Consider the following 24,851-nt stretch of genomic DNA (forward strand, 5'->3'; position numbering starts at 1 on the left):
GTCCCCATACTTTTATACTCTATATTTGTAATTGTGTCATTTCAGGGTTTAAATTAAATAAAATCTAAAAGTGTATCATGTGATGTGGTACTATATGCATTGTTAAATCGAGAAGATAAAGTCTTAACAGTAAAATACTCTTTATATTGACTACAATTTAACTCTCTACAACCACTTTAATAACAAGCCAGCGTGGTGTGATGTCAAATATCATAAAAGATTTGAGTGTGTCTTCCTCATCACTAATTGGTTTTGAGGTGAAATAACATAGCTCACGATCTGACAAATAGTATCAAAGTCAAGGTCATAGGTTCGAGTCACTAACATAACATATGTTCATAATTACTCACCTGTTTTAGAGAGAGTCCAATTGTCATCAAGGCCAACTCGCCATGCAAAGTAACCAAGCAATCCCTTACTCTTGGCATACAGGACCTTAGCCAGAACACTTTTAACATGGTCATAACCAACCCAAGTTGTCCCATTGTAGCAATAATCTGAGGCAAACGTGTAGTTGAACGCTGCTATGGCACCGCCTTGACCTATGATCCTGTTCCTGATATGCGATTAACCTAATGCTCCATTTGCCGTTATATCAGGACCATTAGCTGGTGCTAAAAATCCATGGTTATTAGCATCTTTAAGCTTCCATGCATAGCCATAGTATGGCAAACCAAATACAATTTTTCTGGCCGGAAAACCAGTCTGAATCCAAGAACTAATCCCAGAATCTCCGCTAACCTCACTGAATGGATTGTATAATGCAGCTGGAGCTTCGGTCAGATTTGGTTTCCAAGTTGGTGCACCGAAATCAAAAGCCATTACATTGATCCAATCCAAGTTGTTTTCCATAGCCTCAGCCGGATAACTCAATGAACAAAATACCGATGAGTAGTAGACCGCCGCAGTTAGAAGCAACTGTGGCTTGTTAGAGTTCTTGGACTCTTTTTCCACGGCTTCTCGCCACTCCTTGAAGAGTAAACCAAGGTTGGTCATGTCTGTGGTTGTGGATGGGAATTCCCAGTGTAAGTCAAGGCCATGGAAGTTATAAGAACTGCCTATTGTTATTGAAGAATCAATGAATGTTTTTCGGGTACCGGCATTGCTAGCCATTGAAGACAAGGCTGAATCATCGGCGATTCCTCCAGCTATGGATAGGAGGGTCTTAAGTGAAGGGTTTTTTTGCTGCAAGGTTTGTGTGAAAACAGAGAAGTGGGCTGTTTTTTAGTTAGATATGTTGTGTTGGAAGGTGTTGGGATCAACAAATGCTTGGGCACACAACAGGTGGGTGTAAAAGGTGGAGCCTATGTCGGAGATTGGATATGCACTGTCAAAAAACCAATACGAAGATTTAACGACATTCTTCTCATCATCTGAGAAGCAGACCTGTAGAAGGAAAAGAAGGATGGAAGTGAATAATGAAATGGCCATTTCAAAGCCGTTGAAGGGATGAGTCTCTGTGTTCTTATTTCAATATGAGACTAGAGCTTGATCAACGACTATATTTATGCAATTTGCTTGTATGGTATTGTTTTTTTTTTTTTTTTCTTTGTCTGAGTTGTAAGATATTGGGTTTAAATAAAGTTAGAGATTGAGACAGTTGAGCAACTGATCTTTCGGTAAAAATCTCTGCAAGAGTGCAATTCTATGTATATATATATATATATATATATATATATATATATTAAAATGTGAGGAGAAAATATATATTTTTGTATTTCTTTTCTGATTTGTTAACAAGATATGTGCGGTTTGACCATAACGCCTATATCTATGTACGGCTCTACCTAATGTTTTCAGCGTGGAGATCATATCTTTGGGGTTTTATCATGCAAATCCTTGTGATAACCATAAATGGAAACTCTCAATTAACCATCTCCCTCACTGTGTCATAACTAATGCAAATTAAGATCTTACTGATATGTCACAACTCCTCACTCTAGTGTGAAACACCTTCAGTCCATGGATGTCACAACTCCTCACTCTAGCCGTAATCCTCAGGAACTCTCCTTGAACTGGTACAATTAGAGATGAGCAGCCACACTTGAAAACTGAAAAAATAAATAAAATTAGAGTGATGTTAATAATACTACAATTTTTACTATAAAAACCTCAGAAACCGATATGTCACTAATTATAAAAAAATATAATTTAAACATTTATGTTATTTAACTAGCACCAATCATATTTTTGAAAATTAGTTTGCAACTTTTTTTATAATAAATTTAGAATTTTCTCTAAAGTTACTTTCACTAAAATTTTATTACGAAAAGTTTGTAGACTGACTTGAAAATTAATGTAATTGCTACCAAATTAAAAATTGACACATTGGTATGTAAAATTTCTATGGTAATAATTTTAATATCTCTAATATCGGTAAAAAAAAATAAAAATAAAAACATTGCAAACTTCATAATTTTTGTGAGGGGTTTTACGTTAATTAGTGTCCAATTGGGATTTTTTTTTTTTTTTTTTTTTATTTATTTGCATAATATGAAATAAAAAAATTAAAAAAAAAAACAAAAATTAGCTTATTAAAAAAATTGAAATTTAGATTATTTGAAAGAAAGCTAAGACAAAAGGCAAAAAAGGAAAAAAGAAACGTTAATTGGTAAACACACACTAATTTTTACTTGTTCCAATGAAATGGATCAGAGACTTGTTTTACTTGTGCCATTTTTCGGCTACTCTACTAAATACCTCTAGCAAGGGAGTTTGTAACAGTCATAAATTAATTGTTAGGTTTTTTTAGTATTGGTTCCTTTCATTTCATTTGCATTTAATTAATTTTAAGTTTATTGATGTAATTTATTTGTTGTAAAAGTGGGTTGAATCTAAGTTAGAAATTTCTCAAAGATGACAAATTTTCAATATGCCCAAGAGGAAGGTTTTATACTCTTTTGCTCCGAAATGAATTTTTAAGTGAAACTTGTTTTATTGGAAAGTAGACATATAATGCTCCAAAAATTATAGAAATTTGACTCAATATAAATTTGAAATGAAGGTTAAAACCATATAAGACTAAATCAGGTTTTCAAGAAGACTTGGATTGACCAAAGATTGGTTTGGGATTGGCGGAGAGACTTGCGGCAACAAGTAACGTTGAAAGCACAACACAAGAGTATACTATTGCAAGTAGGGTTGTCCATGTGACGGTCCAGGTTGGGTTTGAACTCTACTCAAGCTCAAATTGATTTTAGCGGGTGGTAGGATAGTGGACCCACCACCAAACGTGAGCACCATAGGGTCGGATTGAAAGATTCTTCGCTTTGATTGAGTCATTTTCAATCAAAACTGAGAGAGACAACGGCAAATGAGATCTCACCGAATTTGGTCCATATCCCAACGAATCTTGATGAGATCTTAATGAATCTAACCCAAATCTCGACGGATCTCAATGAGATCTCACCAAATCCCAACGCATTTGAGATTGCAATAGTGAGGAAGGAAGAGAATGGCAATTACCGACGAGATTTATCGATCGATTAGGTTTCCATCATGTTTCAAACCTCTAAAAAGAAGATAATGTTTTACTCATCACCCAAAATCAAAAGTCTTGAGGTAAATTGGTTTATAGGGATAACTAATTTTTTTTTTTTTTAAGGATAAAACACATGTACAATTCCTTAGGTTCTACCTCTTAAGTTTTCAATTAAATTCAACTATGTAATTATTTCTGTAAGTTTTTAGACCCCTTAAACAATTGATTAAACCTAGGTAATTAGCCAAGTTGTTACTTAGTCCAATTAAACAAGTCTAGGTTATCACAATCAAACAATCATATCATGCATAGCAGCAGAAAATAAATAAGACAATGATATGATCACCCAGGAAAACCAAACCGGTAAAAAACTTGGGGAGGATTTAACCTAGCTATCCTCAAGGTAAAAAGCAAATCCACTAGAAAGAATCGAAGTTTATACAATAAGACTTACAAGCCCTCACGCTCGACTTCTTATTGCTACCAAGCAGTAGAACTTACTGACACGATCACGTGCAAACTCCGAATCCACTGACTCCTTCTTTCTTTGGCCTTTGCAAAACACAAATACCCCCGTTTGTGACTTTGAATGTCTTTGCTTATATATATATAAGCAAAGACATTTAATTTTTTTATTAATCTCATAAGTTTTTGTCACATAAGTTTTTGTGATCTCACATGCATTTCACACGTTATTCTTTTATGATACATATTTTAACTAATTTTAAATTCTATTCTATATTTAAACTTTCTATAGTTTTCAAAAAAAAAAAAAAAAACTTTCCATTAGAATCTTGTCACATCATTTTTTTTTTATTAAAAAAATATATAGTATATATAACAAATGGTTCTATATAAAAATACAATAATAATAAATTTCAATTAATAATTATCATGATTATCAAATTACATTTTTAGACGATGAATAAAAGAGATAATAATAAAAAATTCATTAGTCTTATAGCTTAACTGATTCGCATCTCCTGATGTTTATAATGGAGACATCCACAATTTAGATTCCCTTTCCCCCTAACTATTAAATTATAAAGAAAAAAAAAAGATGGGGAATTATATACTAACTACTAATTGGGTTATGTACTCTTTTCCCATCTCCTTTATAAATAAATAAATATATATATATATATAAAAGATAGGAAAATATTGCAGGATTTCTCCTATGTCTAAGAAGACCTCAAAATATTGGACCAATAGAAATTTAACTCAATTAAAAACCTAAATTTTTTCTCTCAAAAGGAAATTGTAATTGTATCAAACTATCATTAAGGGTCAATTTTTCCTACCAACTTGAGGTTTTAATCTTTGTAAATTAATCTCTCACACGATATATTTTATTATTAACTAAGGTTGTAATAATACCTTTGATTATTTTTATTTTATTTTTTACTCCTTAAAATTTAGTTTACTCTTGTTATATTGTATATAGTGTTTCTTTTATTTGTAACAGCATGATGTGTTAGCTTGAAACAGTAGGAAGTGTCAATTAGTTACAAGAGTTACAACACTCTTGAGAATGGGTAGAATAAATATAATTATGCATTGCATATTAAATGCATGAAATTGGGTCTCTCACTATATAATTATGTAAAACTTAGCAAATAAACACATCATGTCTTTTAACATATATGAAATTCATATACATAGATGCAGCATATAGCTTCTTGTTGCAACTAATCATAATTCTTCTAAGTCCCCTTAGTCTATATAATCAAACCTTAGTATAAATGGAAAGTTTCCTTTGAACTCCCTTTTGTAATTGGTGTGATCTTATCTCTATCTCCTCTTTTTCTATTTAGATTTTTGTTTATGAGAAAAGTGATGGGCGAAGCTCCTCCCTCCAAGGCTGTCAAAATCATGATAAAGATTGTTCCAAGATTGTTTGGAGTCTAGAATGCCAATTGTAAATCTCACCTAAAAATCCAATTTTCTTTGGACTGCCCAAAGCCCAATGAGCTCCAACAAAAAACAATAGCCCAATAGGCCCTTATAAGTCTGAAATTGTCAAAATTATCCCTTTACGAAATGGACTGCCCAAAGCCCAATGAGCTCCAACAAAAAACAATAGCCCAATAGGCCCTTATAAGTCTGAAATTGTCAAAATTATCCCTTTACGAAATAAAAAATAAATATAAAAACTCTCTCTCTCTCTCTCTCTCTCTCTCTCTCTCTTGCTTAGTCTTCATATGAACCAAACTAATCTTTAATATGGCTAAAATCTCTTCTTAATGGAGGTTTGAAATATTATTCATTAGCCTTTTTACACATAAATTTTCATAATGTGTTTTTGAAATTTTGCCAAATTGATAACTTTTTATTGGAGTAATATCACTTTCATATAAACCATCATTGACACAACTTTATTGTGTACAAATCACAACATATGTTAGTAATTGTTAAAAAAAATGTTTTGACAAATTTTGGATCACTGTTTTTCTCTTATTTTTTGATAATTCAAGATTACAATGGAGGAGGATAATTTGAACTTTAAATTTCTTAAAAACATCATAGTATACCAACGAGTTGAACTACAAGGGCTCAACTTATTATTGTTACAAATTTATTGTTATACAAAACATGCTATCATATCATGGCCTTTTACATCGAATCTTCTATATTCTATGCTCCCCATGCACTTGAAGCTGTGACAAGAGTAAGAATTACAAGTTAGAGGTAAGAACATCCTGTCATCTACTTACTATATAACAAACATGCACTAGATCCTTTTTTTCTCTTTTTTGCTGAGAATAAACTCTAGATCCTAGAATATCTTTTCTTTGTGGCTAATGAGTAATGATTACCTTCTCCTGTCGTCAAATAACTTTCACTTATTAAAGACTTCAGTAAACTATATAATTCCTCTATAGTTTGATGCGGTTTTAAATTAAATCCTAATTTTTAAAAAAATAAAAATCATTAAAATCATAAACTTTTTAAATTGTTTCAATTTGCACCCTCCAGAAGTTATTATGAACTAAGGAATTGAACACATAAGTTGTGAGTTGTGGCTAAAATCTACTTAAACCAAAAAACTTAAATCATTACATATGAAATTATAAGACTTTTGTGCACTATTTGAGAGTTGTGAAATTATGCAAAAAACAATCGTTTAGTTATTATTTCCAAAATATTCAAAATTAAGTTACATATATTATGTTCAAATTAGATCATAACATACTAAAAAAATGCGTTTAAAATAATAAAACATCAAACAAATTATGGTAATAGATAATAAATGTTGCATCCGGAAAAGTATGGTTTTAGACACTTAATGCTGCATTTAAAAAAATTTCATTATTAAAGTTTATGTTGTATATCCAAGAGTAAAACCATTTTAGATATATATCACAGTCAAGTTTTTTAAGACATTTTTCTTTCTCTCCGTGCGTATGTTAAATATACTTAATATTCTATAAATAAATAAAACTTTCACCAAATTCACAATTTTGCTTTTTGGATTGGCTAATGTGTTCCTTGGGTCCAAAAAGTTGAAACAAATGGGCACTAAATTGTACAACACACAAGTGTTGCCATATAGCACCGTAAGTAGATTAAATTTATTAATATAATTTGGTTGAAGTGAAACTGTTTTGCCAACATTTCAAGAAGTTTAGAAAACTACATCAATTAACAAAAAATTATATAAAAATTTAGGAGAAATTTTATTATTTATTTTAATCATATAATTTTTTTTTTAACAAAAGAAAAAGGTCTTATACATAGTGTTAGCACTGTCGCCAAACCTAAGTGTCATACGTAATACGATTTATAGTTAAAATTACTAATATAATTTGCTCTAAATAAAACTCCATTAATTAACCACAGTTTCAAGAAATTTAAAATGGGTGCATTATCTAATTTAATAATGTATTATGTTTTTATATTGTTTTTATGAAACTTTGGTCTTTCACAATATGCTTTTTTCCACATTACTTAAAGTAATTTTCTTTATTTAATTTCAATCATATTATTATTATTTTTATTTTATTTTATTTTATTCTTGCTTAGATATGAGTTTTGATTAATTAGTGCATTGCACAAACATAATACTATTTAAAGTTTAAACAATAGAAGAACAAAAAAAAGTTTAAACAATAGAAATCCAAACAAGAATAGTAATTATCAAAGTGTTGGACTTTCTTACTTAAATAAGTATTTTTATTTAGGTGGAAAGAAAAATTATTCCTTGTCAAATAAAGTAATTTAGTCATTATTTTCCACCAAAGAAAAAGTGTTAGTGACTTTTCTATAGGCAGTATGTAAAGGATTGAGGGATTTTGGCCCAAGAGACCCGCCCATATTGTTCTTTTGGATTAAAAGATACCCATGTGTGTGAGTTAATAAAGTTTACTTGAGTGAGAAACAACACCATCGGATGTGTTTGAGATTTTGGAACTGAGCATATAAGTTTGCAATGGTGATAATCAGTTATGTGATTATAATCAACTAAAGGAAAGAATCCCTTCAAAAAAAAAAAAAAAAAAGGCACGTTAATTGACATGTCAACGTGCAGACAACTATAAGTTGAGACTTTTTTTTTTTTTTTTTGTCTTTTCTTTTGTTTGTTTGTTTTTTTAGAAGAAGTTCAGATTTCAGACTTCAAAAACAGCGACCCAAAACTATGTTAACCAAATACTGCTTCTTCTTTTTAAGGACATTTATATGTTTATATTGTACTTCTAATGTAAAGTTGGACATAGAAAAAATGATAAATATTATACATATTTGTAAAAAATGGAAAATGATAAATACTGCTTCCTCTCATTTTTTATTTTTTTTTTTATTTCCATGTATTGAAACGCTAAAGAGCTATCAGCTATGATTGCAACCTATATAGCTATTAAAACTCGATTAGGGGAAACATTCTCATACATATATGCATCACAAAAATCAGCCAGATTTTCATGTGCTCGAGCCTTGACATTCTTTAAATATTGCACGAATTGAAGCAAATATAAATTATTAAACAAACTCATACTAACCTGTTTGAGCAAGGATCGAATTTAGGTCCGCACCAACGTGCCATGCAAAGTAACCAAGCAATCCCTTTCCCTTAGCATATGTAACCTTGGTAGACGTACTATTCGTATCATCATAACCAATCCATGTCGTCCCAGAATAACAATAGTTTGTAACAATGGAGGAATTGTACACTGCTGTGAAATTTTTGAGACCCTTGATTTGGCTATATGTTATGGACCCGTCAGAGGATATAGCGGTAGCTGTCCCATTAGCAGGTGCAAATATTCCATGGTCATTAGCATTTACTAAACTCCATGCGTATCCATAAAATGGAATTCCATATACCACTTTTTTGGCTGGCACAGCCTGAATCCAAGCCTTGATCCCATTATCTCCACTAATTTGGCTTCTTGTAATATTGTACAACCCAGCAGGAGGTCCAGTCATACTTGGTGCCCAACTGGGTCCATAAAAATCATAGGCCATGATGTTGATCCAATCCAAGCTGTTTGAAATAGCTTGAAAAGGATAATTCAAGCCTCCATAGTAGCTTGAAGTGTAAAACACAGCTGCAGATAAAAGCAACGCTGTCTTGTTAGAGGTCTTAGACTCGTTGGCCACTGCAGCTCTCCACTCGTTGAGGAGATAGCCAAAGTTGCTCATTTCAGTGGCTGAAGATGGGTACTCCCAGTCAAGGTCAAGGCCATAAAAGTTGTAAGACCTGGCTAGCTTTATAGAGGAATCTATGAATGATTTACGGGTACTGTTTCGGCTAGCCATTGATGCAAAAGTTGAGGCATTAGCATTTCCTCCACCGATGGATAAGAGGGTTTTAACTGAAGGGTTTTTCTGTTGCACAGTGGCGGTGAAGTTTGCGAAAGGAGCTGAGTGTGAGGAAGAAACTGTGACTTGGTATGTGGTTGGGTTGAGATCGGCAAAGGCACAAAATAGATGGGTGAAGAGTGTGGAATTAATGCTGGAAGCCAGGTATCCACTCTCGGGAAACCAGTATGTGGCTTTCACCACAGTTGTCGTTTGTGCTGAAGAGAAGTGGAATTGGTGAAAGAAAAGGAGAGTGAAAAATGCATATGGAAGGGTTTTGGAAGCCATTGAAGGAAAGTATAGGTAGTGTTAGATTGCTTGCAAGCTAGCTAGGAGATATTGCTTTGAGCTTTAAAATAAGAGTGGACATGTATTTATAGCCTTTTTCTTTGCCTTTTCTTTTTATCTCTTATTAGTTTGTTTTAATTCTGAGTATTTGATTGATTGGTTCTTGGATCATGATATGCAAATTGCGTACAAGATAGTGTGTTTGAACTTTGAACATTCCTCATGAACTGTTTAAATGAAGACCTCTGACTTCTTAGAGAGGTTATTGCAGCTAGTTGATGATGCCGGGTCGGCGTGATCTAAATATATAATCTATATAATTCAGTTTTTGACTACCTATAATTATATGTTTATATTTATATTGTACTATCTATCAATGTAAGATTCTAATTAAGATTTACATGGTAGACTCCAAATGAACTTTTTCTATAAAAAAAAATAAAAAATAAAAAAACATTGTCGATAATATAATTGTGTATAACATTGTACACATTTGTAAAAAGATAGACTAAGAGTATCAATTTTTTTTTTCTTTATCTAATCTTTCATCGATCTGAAACCAAAATTTGAAATTAGAATACATCACATATATTCTATAGCCCATGCCACCTATGATATATATATATATATATATATGAAATTTCAATACATCAAATTTCATCTTATTCACAAACTATATGATCTCAAGAAACTTTTGACTCAATCAAGTCCATATAATTTTGAAATCAATCTACTTCATAAATAAATAAGTCAATAACAGCAAGGATATTTTCAGTTTTGTACCACTTGGTTGTGACCACGCTAGTGAGTGGAGCTCCAAATTTGGCTGATCAAATTAAACACATGCACAGAGAGTCAACTTTGAACAAAGGGATTCTATAAAGCCAATGCCTACCCAACAAGTGCAATATGGTCCCAACCAGCCCTCCTACAAAGTGGACGCGGTAACTTTAATGTGACAGTACTATATCGATCTGAATTTCTGATATTTGCTATTTGTAGAGAGGCTATAAAAGAACCCTACTGCGTGCCTTATCTGCTATCAAGGTCAAGGCTCCAATTGAATACACCTTTGAGTGCAGAACAGAAGCTAATTAAGGTTTCTCTCATACCTTAAAATAGACGGGGAAATATTATCTCACAGATTATAAGTCAGTCATGAGCTGCCTAACTGGTCCATTTTGTTTATAGCACAAGACATTGAGACTGAGTAAATTATAAATATTGTTACACGCAACTTAATTCATACACTTTTATCCACGGGCAAGGCTTGTGTCCAGTGAAAATATTCACTGGACACGGCAAGATTTGGACACGTGTCCAAGATCTAACATACCCTTTATACACAATTGAAAAAATATTAAAGTGTGTAAAAGCATATGCATTAAAGTGTGTAATAAACACACACTTTAATGAGTAATAAGAGGTAAATTCAAATCATAGCCCAACTAATTAATAGGCTTCCACTTGTAAGCTTTCGTGGTTGATTCCATGTCCAACCTCCCTTTGTTGGGTTCTTAGTGATGTACATATAGATTGTCTTGTTCCTTTTCTTTTCTATTTCTTTTTTTGAATAAAGTTTAGTTATAAAATTGATTGTAGCCATAGGTACAACTTTACTCAATAAAAATTATTACATATTTTGAAAATCTAACAGTTAAATTGCATGTTTTTTACTCTTTTAATACATATGTCAAATTTTATATTAAACAGATATTATTTACCATATGATCTATAACCTTATATTTTATGCATAATTTTAAATTATAAAAACTTACAATTTAAATAATTTATTTATGGCATAGCTATTGATCTTTAATTTTCTAAAAATTTTGCAAGTATGGAGTTTATAAAAAAAATATGTAACCTAATAGTGGATTTGTCAAAATTCACCTCTAATAAAAAGATATTGAGTAAGATTGTAATTTTAGACTACAACTAATTTTGTAACTAAACTCTATCTTTTTTTTTTTTTTTTATGATTTAGTAAATTAAAGGTTCCCCCCCCCTCTCTTTTTAGTTGAAAAATATATATATATATATATATATATTTTTTTTTTTTCTGATTTAGTAAATTATAAGGTCCCCCCCCCCTTTTTTAGATGAAAAAAGTATATAAATATATAAATATATATATATATATATATATTTATTTATATATTCTTTTTGGATTTGATATAAAGGCCCTCACCTGTAAATATATCTTTACGAGCCTCTAAAATTTTTTTTATACCATGACCAGTTGACCACCCAATTGGTCCAATGCATGTGACCCACTATCAGGAATCATGTTGCAATTTAACCCAAAATCAAAATTAGCCCTACCCAACTTAAGATAAATTGGCCTACTTAATTAAGAGCCCAAAAAACCTAGTACAAGATGAGCTTGAAGTGAGAGGAGCTGGTCCAATACTTTGAATAACGTAAATTACATAATTGATGACACCTTACCGCCTAGGTACTTATTTGGTTTTATATTTATTGTTTACAATAATTATCACACAATGACACAAAGAAGATATATATCGTTTACAAAAAGTACGAATGAGGAAATTTGTACCAAATTCTTCTCATAAAGAGAACAATGCAATGGTATTAACTTATAAGCCTCTTATAGTTGGTGCCAATTTGGATACAAGATCAGTACTGATGATTTTTTTTCTATAGAAAAATAATTTTGAAATTACTTTCCTTCTAGTTCTTCATTTTTTTTTCCCCTTAATTTATGATAAGTATAAAACCTCATACCTCATTGGGTACAATTTGATTTTAATTGACCAGTAAACTGGAGCTGATATGATGTAAATACATGTCTAAAACATATCATGTACAGGTCCGCATCATGTTGAATCCAATGCATAGGAGCATTGGACCTAAGTCTTACCCTATCTCACCTTGCCATTTTCCTTATAATAATCTCATATGTTACCGCTTGTATTTCACGAACTTTTTTCTACTAGGATTTGAGACTCTTTTGTGATGATTCGTATGTAAAGGTAGAATTAATCTGATTTTGCATACCATATGCTTAAAACTGAGTCTCGCATTAAGCAAAAATTAGCAAATAACAGCATATCATGTCATATAACATGTAATGGTGATATAGTGGTACTGGTTGTTGACACAGATTTATAATTTCCCTTATTCATCTCATTTTGCTTGCACGCAGCCAACTTTTGCTTATTGATCTAATATGAGCCAAGCATCATTCGTTAAACTACTCATTCGCCTTTATTGCACATAACATGCTAACGTAATTGATATTGGCCTTATTGTGAATAATATAGCCTTTTACATCCGTTACTCTAAATTTTATCCTCTCCATGCACTTGAAGCTGCGACAAGGGTAGTACCGGATAATTAAACGTTAGAATTAAGAATTTAAAAAAAAAAAAAAAAAAAAAAAAAAAAACCTATGTAAACCAAATATGTTGGCGTTTAAAAAAAATATATCATTGATTGAAATTAAAGAGAAATATGTTTGCAAGTTGCAATCAAACATAGCTATCTTAAAGCCATTAGGAGATACAATCTACCTGCATCTAAATCAGCCAGATTTTTATATGCTTGGGTCTTTTTTTTTTTTTTTTTGAGGAAGACACGTAACATACTTTTATTCAAATAAGCCTAATAAATCGGCTTGAAATACATCATGAAAATGTGAAGGAATATCCTCCATCCAAACTAACAAATCCGGAATGCCAGCGGCATGTCTCGCCAGATTATGAGCTAAAACATTACAATCCCTCTTAACATGAGAGTAATGTAATTCTTCAAAATGTCTAGATAAATGTTTGGCCTCTTCAATGAGCAATCCCATTGGTGTTAGCAACCTTCCTTCCCCCATTAATCCTTTGATAACAGACAAAGAGTCACCCTCAAGTACTACCCTTTTTACCCCCACGTCCAAAGCAAAAACCAGAGCCCATGCCGCTGCCGTTGCCTCAACATCCTCACTGCCTAGCTCCTGGTGTACCGGTTTTGAGCATGAGGCAATTATAGAGCCCTGATGATCTCTTATAACTACACCAATGCCAGACTTCTTTTCATGTTTGAAGACGGCGCCATCGAAATTTATTTTGAAAAGCTCCGATGGTGGTGGCCTCCAAAAATTTCTGGTATTGCGATTCTGCTGCACTGGAGTAGTCACAGGAAGTTGCCGAGCATGATATTCAGCTAGCCAAGACTTTGAAATCTGAGGAATTTGGTGAAGTGAGTCCGCCGGTTGGTTGAGACGAACCCGGTTCCGCTGGTTCCAGATTGTCCAAGCCGTTACAGCAAAGACCTCTGTTTGATGGTTGTTTGCAATTAACCACGACAGCAGCTCCTTGAAGGTCACGAACTGAACATCACACCTGAACGTCCAAAGCTCCAAGTCCGACCACACCATATCTAGTTCTGGGCAGGACCACATAGCATGCAATGCATCTTCATCATGGCCGTGACATCTGACACAGACGGAGTCCGTTGTAATAGTTCGACGGAATAGTGCCTTCTTTGTCGGCATAGCTTCATGGCATGCACGCCACAGCAGAGTTTTCACCTTGGGGGGAACTCGGAGTGACCATATTCCATTCCACAGCTTCTTCTCTTCGTTTATGGATACTTGTGGTTCAGCAGGCAGCTCCTCTTCCATTTTTAAGAATTTGTAACCGGTCTTGCAACTATAGTGACCATTGCTTGAGTGAGGCCAATATAGGATATCTTCGGAAGCTCCACTACTTAAGGGAATGGTCTTGATTAGCTCTGCCTCCTCTGTACAGAACAGACCGTGTAGCATCTCATCATCCCACCTCCTCCTACTTGGGTCTATAAGAATATCCACTCTAGAGTTTTCAAAATCTGTCAAAGGAGAAGAAGTTGCTTGTGGTGGATGTTTTCTTGGCAGCCAATGATCTTGCCAAATTCGGATTTTTTTTCCATCACCGACTCTCCATCTAGCTCCCCTTCGAATGACATCCCTCCCTACAAGTATACTCCTCCAAGCATAAGACCCCATCCTTGACTCCTTGGCCTCCATAATGGTTGAATTTGGAAAAAACCGTGCCTTGAACACTTTGTAGAAAAGGGAGTTATGATTATGCAAGAGCCTCCAAGCTTGCTTTACTAATAGAGAGTCATTGAATTTTGCTAAGTCTCTAAAGCCCATGCCACCCATTCCTTTGGCTTTAGTCAACTCATCCCACTTGACCCAATGTATCTTCCTTCGATCTCCTCGTTGTCCCCACCAAAATTTTTTAATCATGGTCTCAATTTCATTGCATAGACCGATTGGAATTTTGAAACATCCCATGGTGTATGTGGGGATGGCTTGGATAACGGATTTTATCAATACCTCCCTATCGGCCTGTGAAAGTAATTTCCCTTCCCATCCTTGAAGTTTTCTCCACACACGCTCCTTAATGTAATTGAAACTTGCTTTTTTCCTTTTCCCCACAAAGGATGGTAGACCCAAGTACTTCTCATATTGCATAATTTCTGGTACACCCCACGCCTCTTTAATTTGCTCCTTTAAAACTTCATTGGTTGATTTGCTGAAAAACAATGCTGTCTTGCTTCTATTTATTTTTTGGCCAGAAGCAACTTCATAGGCATTTAAAATCTCCAATACTTTGCCACACTCCTCCATTGTTGCCCTGCAAAAAAGAAGACTATCATCTGCAAAAAGCAGATGTGTTAGTTTTGGGCCTCTTCTACAGAGGGAAAAACCATGAATATCCCCATTCCCTTCTGCTTTTTTGAGCAACCCGTTCAACCCTTCAGTGCATAGCAAAAAGAGGAAAGGGGAAATAGGGTCGCCTTGCCTAATGCCCCTTGTAGGGTGAATCATTCCACAAGGTTCTCCATTCACCAACACCGAGTATGTAACAGTTTTAACACACAACATAATCAGATTTATCCATCCTTCATTGAAACCCATCCTCCTCATTATACCCTCCAAAAAAGGTCATTCCACCCTATCATAGGCCTTACTCATGTCAAGTTTAACTGTCATATACCCATGCAATCCCGAATTATAACGTTTTAAACAATGTAAAGTCTCAAAAGCCACCATAATATTATCAGAAATAAGTCTATCTTTGGTAAAGGCAGATTGGTGTTCTGTGATAATTGAAGGTAAGACTTTTTTTAAACGGTTGGCTAAAACTTTAGAAAAAATTTTATACAACACGTTACACAAACTAATAGGGCGAAATTGGTGGGCATATTCAGGGGAGTGTGTTTTGGGTATCAATGTGATAAAAGTTCGGTTAATAGATTGGGGTAAGGTACCTGAGTTTAGCCACATGAGGATGGAGGCAGTAACATCATGATTAACTGTTTCCCAAAAGTGTTGGTAGAAAAGAGGTGGCATTCCGTCTGGACCAGGGGCTTTGAGGGGAGCCATTTGATTCAAAGCCACTTCTACTTCATGTACTTCAAATTTCTTACATAATAGGGCATTCATCTCATCAGTAATCACCCTAGGTACACACTCCCATACCTGTGAAGAATCCAACTGACCCGTGGAGTTGAAAAGTGAGTGGTAGTAGCTTACAAGAATTTCTGTAAAGTCTTCCGGGTTGGTCTTCCATGCACCTTCTTCATCTCTCATACCTTCAATCAAATTTTTTCGGTACCTTTTTGTAGCACAACTATGGAAGTACCTTGAATTTTTATCCCCTTGTCTTGCCCATAAAATTCGTGATCTTTGTGCCCACATTGTCGCCTCCTTATCCCGCCATACTTCAATTTCCTTTTTTAGTTCTCTAACTCTAGTATTGTCACCCCTAAGAATGGCCTCCTCCTCAGCCTTGGGTAGAAGTTTTTTCAATTTTTCCAACTCCCTTCTTACATTCCCAAACACATTCTTCTCCCACCAACTCAAGTCCCTACCACACTTTTCAACTCTACCCACAATCCCTTCCAAAGACTCATTATCACACCTATTCCACACGGCTTCAACAATTTCAGAACACCCCGGATTTGACAACCACATTTCTTCAAACCGAAACACTTTCTTCCTTTTAGGAGGATCCAGTCCCGAGAACACAATGAGGATTGGGTTGTGATCCGAAGAATCACACCTTAAATTGTGAACCCTTGTACCAGGAAATTTTAAAAACCAATTATTATTGGCCAAACCTCGGTCTAGTCTCTCCCATATTGAATTACCATTATCATAATGTCTAGCCCATGTGAATTTTGGTCCTACATACCCCAAATCCATAAACCCACATTCGTCTAACACTTCTCTAAACAATTGCATTTGATTATGGGGTCTTAGAGCTCCTCCCTCCTTTTCATCTTGTTTAATTATCTCATTAAAATCCCCAAAGCATAACCAAGGGACTTGAGATTGAGAATTGAGATACCTGAGCTTCTCCCATGCCTCTGATCTTCTTGCTGTTTCAGGCTCACCATAGAATCCGGTTAGCCTCCATTCATTTTCGGAACCCCTATCTACGATAGCATCAATATCATATTTGCACGACCCCACTACTGACAGATTTATTGAAGACTTCCAAAACAAAGCCAAGCCACCACCTCTACCCTCCCGTGGAACCACCCATCTGTGATCATAATCCATGCTTCTTTGTACAATCTCCAGCCTTGCATCATCTGTAAGTGTCTCAGCCACAAACACTACAGAGGGATCTTTTGCCCGTGTCAACTCCACAAGCTCTCTCCCTGTACGTAGGTTCCCAAGCCCACGACAGTTCCAGGCTAGGCAACTCGTTGCTCCTGGCGGGGCTGAACATCAGCCTCCGCCAATATACTAGATGCCTCTTCACCATTCTGAGAAATCTGAAGGCGTTTGGAAAACAATTCTACATGGTCATCGGTACTCACATATTGTCTCTTTTTTCCTGTAATTTTTTCTGTTGGTTTACTCGGACCATTGGTGGCTGGCCTATCTCTGCGTGTCCAAACAGGGAGGATACGTTTTGGTTGGTCCGAAATTCTAGTGGGCGTAACCCTAGCAGGCTCACATCTGTTTTGGCCGTTTGTCTCTTCAAAAAAATTCCCACAATTAATTCCCACAACGGTTGTCTTTCTTTTCCTAGCACCTTACCCTCATCATTTCCCATTGATTGCACCATATCTGGAATAATTGCTCCCATATTCGGATATTTTTCCTTTCCTGGCATGTCACCCACATATTCTCTCATTGATTGCACCGTTGCAGCCTTTGTTGACTTCTCTACTCTTTTGGACGCTTCAGGTAAGTCATTAATCATCGAATTACAATCAGGCGTGATAGGTGGATTCTTGGCATTAATGGGGTTTGAAACCGTTGCAGCCGTTGTTGACTTCTCTGCCTTGTTGGACGCTTCAGGTAAGTCCTTAAACTCAGAATTATATGCGTGCTTGATAGGTGGAATCCTGGCATTTATTGGGCTTGAAACACCATAGCTGTTGCATGGTAAGTGGGAATTAATTTTATCTTTGTAACGGTCATCCTGTGGAGAAACTTCAGCTCTGGTGGTCGGTTCTGGGTGGTGGGGCTGCGCTGGCCTATCTTTCTCCTTCTGGCCGCCAGCTTTGCCATGAATGGTCTTCTTCATATTCGAATAATAACCTGGTACCGAGACAGTATGTCTTGTTGAAGCCACAAATGGCTGTGCTCGTAGACTAGGACCGAATTCCCTTTGTTCACTCTTAAGAGACCCTTCACTTTCAATCCAAAGCTCACAATCCCGGTCATCATGTGTGAGGCAACCACACCAATAGCATAGATTGGGTAATCTTTCATACTTAAAGGAAATCCACACTTGCTTCTCATCATTCAAGGACACAAGACGACCGCGACATAGTGGTAAATTTATATTCACGGCCACTTTTACCCGTATAAAATTACCCCCATCGTAGAGCTTCGGCTCCGTTTGGCTAATCACCTCTCCTACAACTCCGCAAATTTTTTCCGCTGCTGCAATGGTCATGAATTTTATTGGTAATCCATGGACTTGCACCCGGAAGTTTGTTCTTTCGAAACTGACATCCTCCAAAGGTGACTCATGATCATAACGTTGCATGACCACCAAATGCTTATCGAAACTCCATGGTTCACTATTGAGGATTCTATCTACCTCCTCTTTAGTGTCAAATGAAAACAACATCTCATGGTCTCCAATCTTTTGGATTTTGAAACCGTTCTTTGCACGCCACAAAGGGGTGAAAGTCCTTGCTATTGAGTCGACATTGATAGCTCTCCTCGTCGTGAATCTTGCAGCTATGGAGAATTGTTTGACACTCTCATCAGGCGTGAGACGGCATCCCGGCCCTTCCCTCTCTGTTAGAGACAGGCGTGTCCAAGATTGTGCCAAATCCTCCATAACACTCTCACAAAAAGTTTCCCAAACCCCTCGAAAAAACACCCAACTAGCCTTGTAGTATACTTGGTACTCCAAGGAACCTCTCAACACCTTCACAAGAAGGGACAACCTATTCTACAGTGCAAGAAAGGCAGAGCTTTAGACCCTACACTCTCAAACAACAGAGAAACTCTCAGTTCTTTCTTTGTTTCAGATGTGGCTTCTTACACTAGTCAATATATATGCTTGGGTCTTGACAAACTTTAAATGCAGTTGAAGAATATATGATGCTATATAGTATATACTTAAATAATTAGACTCATATTCAGGAGTCTTATAGCATATATATATTGGAGCAAGCTCATTCTGTTCCTTTATAGTTGCATCTGCTTTTGTGTTTCTTGAATAAAAGCTTCAGTTGGTCATAAAAAATAGAAAGTACGAATACGAATATAAGTACATGTACAACATAGCAATACAGCAATTTTTGAAAAAAATTATAATATAACATGGCGAGAATATATTAGTATATTAATTAATTATTAAATATGATTTTTTTTTTTTTTTTACTTTTATTAATGTTAAATGTTTTTATATTATTTTTTATATATTACAAAAAGAAAAGGCCCTTTGTTTTATTTATAATGTCCTTGGATAGCACAAACATAGATGTGGTGTGCCTTTTTTATCTTACAGAAATAAATAATAATAATAATAATAATAATATTTAAGCTCTTTGCATGGAGTCCATATGGACTACGTCACGTGGGGCCTTATTACATACAATGGTGAGTTATGTGGTGGAGGTGATAAGTTTTTAAAGTTTTGTTTAATTGAAGAGGTGGAAAAGTGAAAGAATAGAAAATAGTGGGAGGATGAAAAAGTGAAAATATAGAAAATATTTTAATTTCTCTCATTTTTGTTTGATTGAAAGTGGAAAAATGAAGGAATGAAAAAAATGAGTTGAATAAACTTACTCATATACCCTTGTTAAAGAATGATGTCCAATTAAAACAAAAAAGTGACAAATAATTGCAGAAAAAAATATCCAAATTTATTAAAGAAATAAAAATCATGTCCCAAAAAAATCATGTCTAGTTAAAAGTTTTTTTTAAATAAAAAATTTAAAAAATAAAAAATAAAAATAAAAAATAAAAAATAAAAAAAAAGGAAGAAGAAGAAGAAGATAACTGGATGAAGTCCATGCGCCCTTGCACATGGGCATTTTTGTCAATCTAGAGAAAAGGGATCCCCACCTAGTTTTCTCCTCATTTTGGAGAGAAAACATTTTGATAGGCCTGGAAAGAAAACATTTTGGTGGGCCTGGAGAGAGAATATTCAAGCCCCACTATTTATTTTCCTTCCTCCTCACCCAACCAAACACACTTCAAAAAAGTTTTCATTCTCATTTTTTCTCTAAAATTTTTCATCAACCCTATTTCACCTCCAAACAAACACACCTTAAGTACACAAGTCAAAAAACATGTGAGTTTGACCAAGTTAGTTTTAGTCTGACTAGGAAACCAAACCAAAGAGAAATGATAGGGAAAGGAATTATGAAAATGGATAGAGGGATGCGAAATCTTAATGTTGTACCAGCTGGCAGCTAGTATAGAATGATTTTTACTTCCATAGTTTGAGGGTAGAACAAAAAAAATGGGTCTATTTGGTAATGTTATTTTAGTAATGTTGTTTGTATTTTTTTAAAATACGCGTGAATGAAAAAGTATGTAAAAATACGTATAATATTGTTTAAAAACTAAAAACATATGTTTAAACACATGTACCGAATAGGTCCTAAGTTTTAATGTTGTTTTGTTCTTTATGTTTTTTTAGCAAAATGATTGCCTTTTGTTAGAAATATGAGTAATTAAAAAAAAAAAATCAATAGCAAATTCTTATTGATTTTTATTTGAATTCATTATTGTAGGGTCCCGATTTATAGCCCAAAACGTATGGAATATTGGTCCAATGAGCCCACTATAATAAATTTGTGGAGAGTGGGTCGAAGAACTAGACCCAAATAACTTGGACAACGGCTAATATGGATTTGAAAGATGATCACACAAGAACAAAGAAAATAAACCTCTATAACTTCCTTGTCCGAGGAGGCACACTTATATAAAATGATCAGAATTGAGTTCAAGAACAATTTAGATTGCTACAGTGTTCTCTTAATATATTCCTCCCCCTTTTTCATGGAGGGTCTCTCACATTATATAGCTCCATTTAGATCATCTTAATTTTACACTTGTTGATCATTTGAGCCCCTACTTGAATACCCGTCCCATCAGACACCCCCTGTTTAGCCTTCTGTGAGTTGTGATAGCCAAGGCAGCACTGTTTAGAGATCTTCTCCACATAAATGCAACCAGAAAAGTATGCAGTGCATTTAATGTGGTAGTAGTAGCTTTCCCTTAGATATTTTTTGGTTTCCTTCTTTCTCGTATGTTCATGAGACACGTTCGTATCATTGAAACTTCTTGGAGGGTTACTCTAATTGCTGGAATACATACTTGAGCTGCATTCGTCACATCCAATGAGGAGTTCCTCCTCGGATCACCCTTCATTCGTTCCCTACATATGAGACTTTAACTGGGAACATCTAATAACTATTTACTCCTCCTCGGACCTATCAATATCCTCAGACAAAGCCCAAGACCCAAATATGGTCTGGAAACCTTACCCCTACAACTATTAATATCATCTCTTTGCTTATTAATAATCACTCAAATACACTAGTAGTTTATAGAATAGCATGTAGTTTTTACATTTTTCTATAAATATTTGCGCTTGTTTCAGGTTGGGCCTTATTAGGGTTGTGTGTCCCACCCGCTTTGGACAATTTTTCTAAAAAATAAAAATTGATTGAGATATGGCTGACGTGGCCACCAGTATCCAACTATCCATGTCTAATACATCCAAGATAGAGGATATGGACATGATAGCCTAAATGCAATTTCTAATTTGTAATTCAACTGCTTGTTTCTAACAAAAAAATTTAAGATATTTAGGGGCTGTTTGGTAAGGTGTTTTAAACAATAGTTTTTAGTGTTTAAATAACATTACATGTATTCTACACACTTTTTAACCCATACATATTTCTAAAAAATACAATTAGAACAATATACTATCAAACAACATCTACCAATATTCAACTACATAATTATAAAATAATAATAACTAGTCGCTAATCCGTGCAATGCACGGGATTGTTTTAGAGAAAATTATATATATTTACTTTCTCAAATTAATAATCACTTGGAAAGCATAAGATTTCATCTTCTACATACTATGGTTCAAAGCTTTCTATGAAAGTATTATTATATTTGAAATGAAACTTAACAATTATATATCAATTATTGCAAAAAATTAGATTAATTGAATGATATATATATATATATAAAAGAATGCTTACTTTATGATAGAACACAAACCTTGATAGGCAAATATATCATATAACTATTTTTTTTATTCATTATTTTACTAATTAAAAAAAAATATTCATTTTCCTCTATAATCTAGAACGTAGATGATACTCATAATTTACATGAGCACAAAAAAGTTAAAATATAAGAGTTTAAGGGAAAAAAAGTATTAAGAGAATACAATTTGTCACAAAAATATAAAGGAAGAAACTCATAATAAACCCTAGGGATAATAATTTAATGATTTAACTAATTTCATCCAAATAAGTTATAAACACCCCCACTTTCGCAAACTAAAGAAACTGTTATTCAAGTAATTGGTAGTAAATAGAGATACAACAGCTACCAAATGGCTTTTACTACGATATCTAAAAATTCTCAAGGAAATAAAGGCATGGGCTGCACCATTGCTTCTCTGTTGGCCCCTTGAAAGATATTATGCTATTTTCTCTTACTATTACAATAAACAATGGAATGGTTTTTTTTTATACATGATGGCGGAACATAATTCTTAATGTACAACTCCTAATCTACACTTGAAAATATGTCTTTATACTTATTCTTTATACATATCTTATTCATTCTTGATATGACATGTTTTACTTCATACATTATAGGTCTAAAATAGGTTTAGATATTCTAACTCAAGTTTAAATACTATTGAAGATTTACTATAGCATAGTTATATGAACACAAATTTTATGGTCACATGACATAATGATTTTGACTTGAGGTTAAGGAATTTTACTCTTTAAGTCTTTGTTTAATAATTACATAACTAATTAGAAAAGAAACATTGAAAATAAATACATAAATTTGGTGTACCGTAGTTGAAGTTAAAAATAAAATACATAAATTAAAAATAAATAAAATACTTATTAAAAAAAGTTCACGTGGCTGGGTGTTAGAGACGCAAATCAATAAAAGAAATATAAAATTATTTTATTCAAATAATTAATAATAAAGGTGCTGAAGTTGGAACTTGGAATTTATTAGTAGTAAAAGTTGGGTAAAGCTTTCAAGCACATAAACAAGAAGGACAAAACAAAAGAAACTAAAAAGCCAAAATAAAACAAACAAAAGCCAAGAAAGAGGTTCTGGGTTATTTAACGAAGAAGATGAAGAAGTGGGAGGAGAAGGAGATCAGCGAAATGGGACTCTAGCAATGTGGCGGTGATTTTCTGGCGACGGCAGCAACATAGTGAGAGACCGTAAGTTAATATGTTACTGAAAGAGAGGAGAGAGATATTGGATCTGAAAATTTTTCTTTCTTTTTAAACTGAAAATCATGTTCCAGTCCGATATGATTTTTCCGGCCGAAATGTGATATTTCGTCAGGTATAGCCGGAACAACTCAGTATAACTGGTATTTGAACCAGAACAAAACACAAGTGTTTTGGTACTATTTTAAGCTCAGGTAAGGAAAATACCGGCCGGTACGGTACGATATCGACTTCATTGGGTGAGAGAGGTGATGGCTTTGGGACGTTTTTGGAACTTCATAGATGATGAGAGTTGGGGATTTGGAGGTGGGGTTACAATGAAACCACGGATTGCAAATGGATTTGTACCCATCAGATCTGTGTTTGAGTATGGGTTTGTAGCCATCATATCTGTATTCGGGTTTGCCATGGAAGAGAGAAAAACTCAACACAGAGAGAGACAAGTTGTGCTTGAGGGAGAGAGAGAGGATCGAGGTGAAGGTTGTGATATTAGACAACTATCTGGTGGAGGCTAATATTGCAAAACTGTTTAACTGAAATTTTTGGATTAAAAATAATTTTTTTTTTTTTTATTTTTAATGATGCTGACGTGGAAAATTGTGGAAGTTTGGAAAGTTTCGATTTTATATATATATATAGATAATAAATAATTAGACTCATACATAACTGTTTTAGAAAGAACGGAATTTTGGTCCTGAGCAAGCTGCCATGCAAAGAAGCCAAGCAATCCCTTTCCCTTAGCATATGTAACCTTAATAGAGATACTTTGTGTATCATCGTAACCAATCCATGTCGTCCCAGAATAGCAATAGTTTGTAACAATTGTAGAATTGAACACTGTTGTGGCACTTGTTTGGGCTATGAAATCCTTGATTTTGCTATAAGCTATTGCCCCGTCTGAGGTTATAGCAGCCCCATTTGCCGGTGCAAATAATCCATGGTTATTTGCATTTACTAAACGCCATGCGAAGCCACAAATGGAACTCCGAGTACCACTTTTTTGGGTGACACAGCCTGAATCCAAGCTTTGATGCCAGTATGGCAGTATCCACGCTAATTTGGCTTGCTGTAATATTGTACAACGCAGCAGGAGGTCCAGCCCCCTTCGGTGACCAACTTGATCCATAAAATTCATAGGCCATGACGTTGATCTAGTCCAAGCTTTTTGAAATAGCCTGAAAAGGATAATTGAAGCCTCCGTAATAGCTTGAAGTGCGAAACACGGCTGCAGATAGAAGCAACGCTGCCTTGCCAGAGTTCTTAGCCTTGTTTGCCGCTGCAGCTCTCCACTCGTTTATGAGTAAGCCAAAGTTGGTCATTTGAGAGGCTGATGATG

At 34.5% G+C, this 24,851-nt stretch overlaps 2 protein-coding genes across 2 annotated transcripts; both read right to left on the reverse strand.

Moving 5' to 3' along the window:
- Positions 1-567: 567 nt before the first annotated feature.
- LOC115973846 (class V chitinase-like) lies at positions 568-2,728 on the reverse strand. Its single transcript, XM_031094087.1, has 4 exons — positions 2,701-2,728; positions 1,918-2,051; positions 1,329-1,386; positions 568-1,217 (listed from the first exon to the last, which is right to left on the reverse strand). The coding sequence occupies exons 1-4, from the start codon at positions 2,726-2,728 to the stop codon at positions 568-570; spliced, it is 870 nt and encodes a 289-aa protein (XP_030949947.1).
- A 3,196-nt stretch (positions 2,729-5,924) lies between these two features.
- LOC115957385 (class V chitinase-like) lies at positions 5,925-9,622 on the reverse strand. Its single transcript, XM_031075616.1, has 2 exons — positions 8,479-9,622; positions 5,925-6,138 (listed from the first exon to the last, which is right to left on the reverse strand). The coding sequence occupies exons 1-2, from the start codon at positions 9,566-9,568 to the stop codon at positions 6,116-6,118; spliced, it is 1,113 nt and encodes a 370-aa protein (XP_030931476.1). The 5' UTR covers positions 9,569-9,622; the 3' UTR covers positions 5,925-6,115.
- Positions 9,623-24,851: the final 15,229 nt, after the last annotated feature.

This window comes from Quercus lobata, chromosome 2, assembly GCF_001633185.2.
Source record: "Quercus lobata isolate SW786 chromosome 2, ValleyOak3.0 Primary Assembly, whole genome shotgun sequence".
In the NCBI taxonomy this organism is placed as follows: Eukaryota; Viridiplantae; Streptophyta; class Magnoliopsida; order Fagales; family Fagaceae; genus Quercus; species Quercus lobata.

Bases quoted from the DNA above. Each gene is read 5' to 3' on its own strand.
- LOC115973846 (XM_031094087.1), bottom strand. From the start codon at position 2,728: ATGACTGTTACAAACTCCCTTGCTAGAG. The intron at 1,387-1,917 runs GTAAGATCTTAA...TTCCTTCTACAG, and splicing joins TGAGGAGTTGTGACATATCA to GTCTGCTTCTCAGATGATGA. The intron at 1,218-1,328 runs GTGCATATCCAA...ACTAAAAAACAG, and splicing joins TTCGTATTGGTTTTTTGACA to CCCACTTCTCTGTTTTCACA.
- LOC115957385 (XM_031075616.1), bottom strand. From the start codon at position 9,568: ATGGCTTCCAAAACCCTTCCATATGCATTTTTCACTCTCCTTTTCTTT. The intron at 6,139-8,478 runs GTTAGTATGAGT...CTCTTGTCACAG, and splicing joins TTCGATCCTTGCTCAAACAG to CTTCAAGTGCATGGGGAGCA.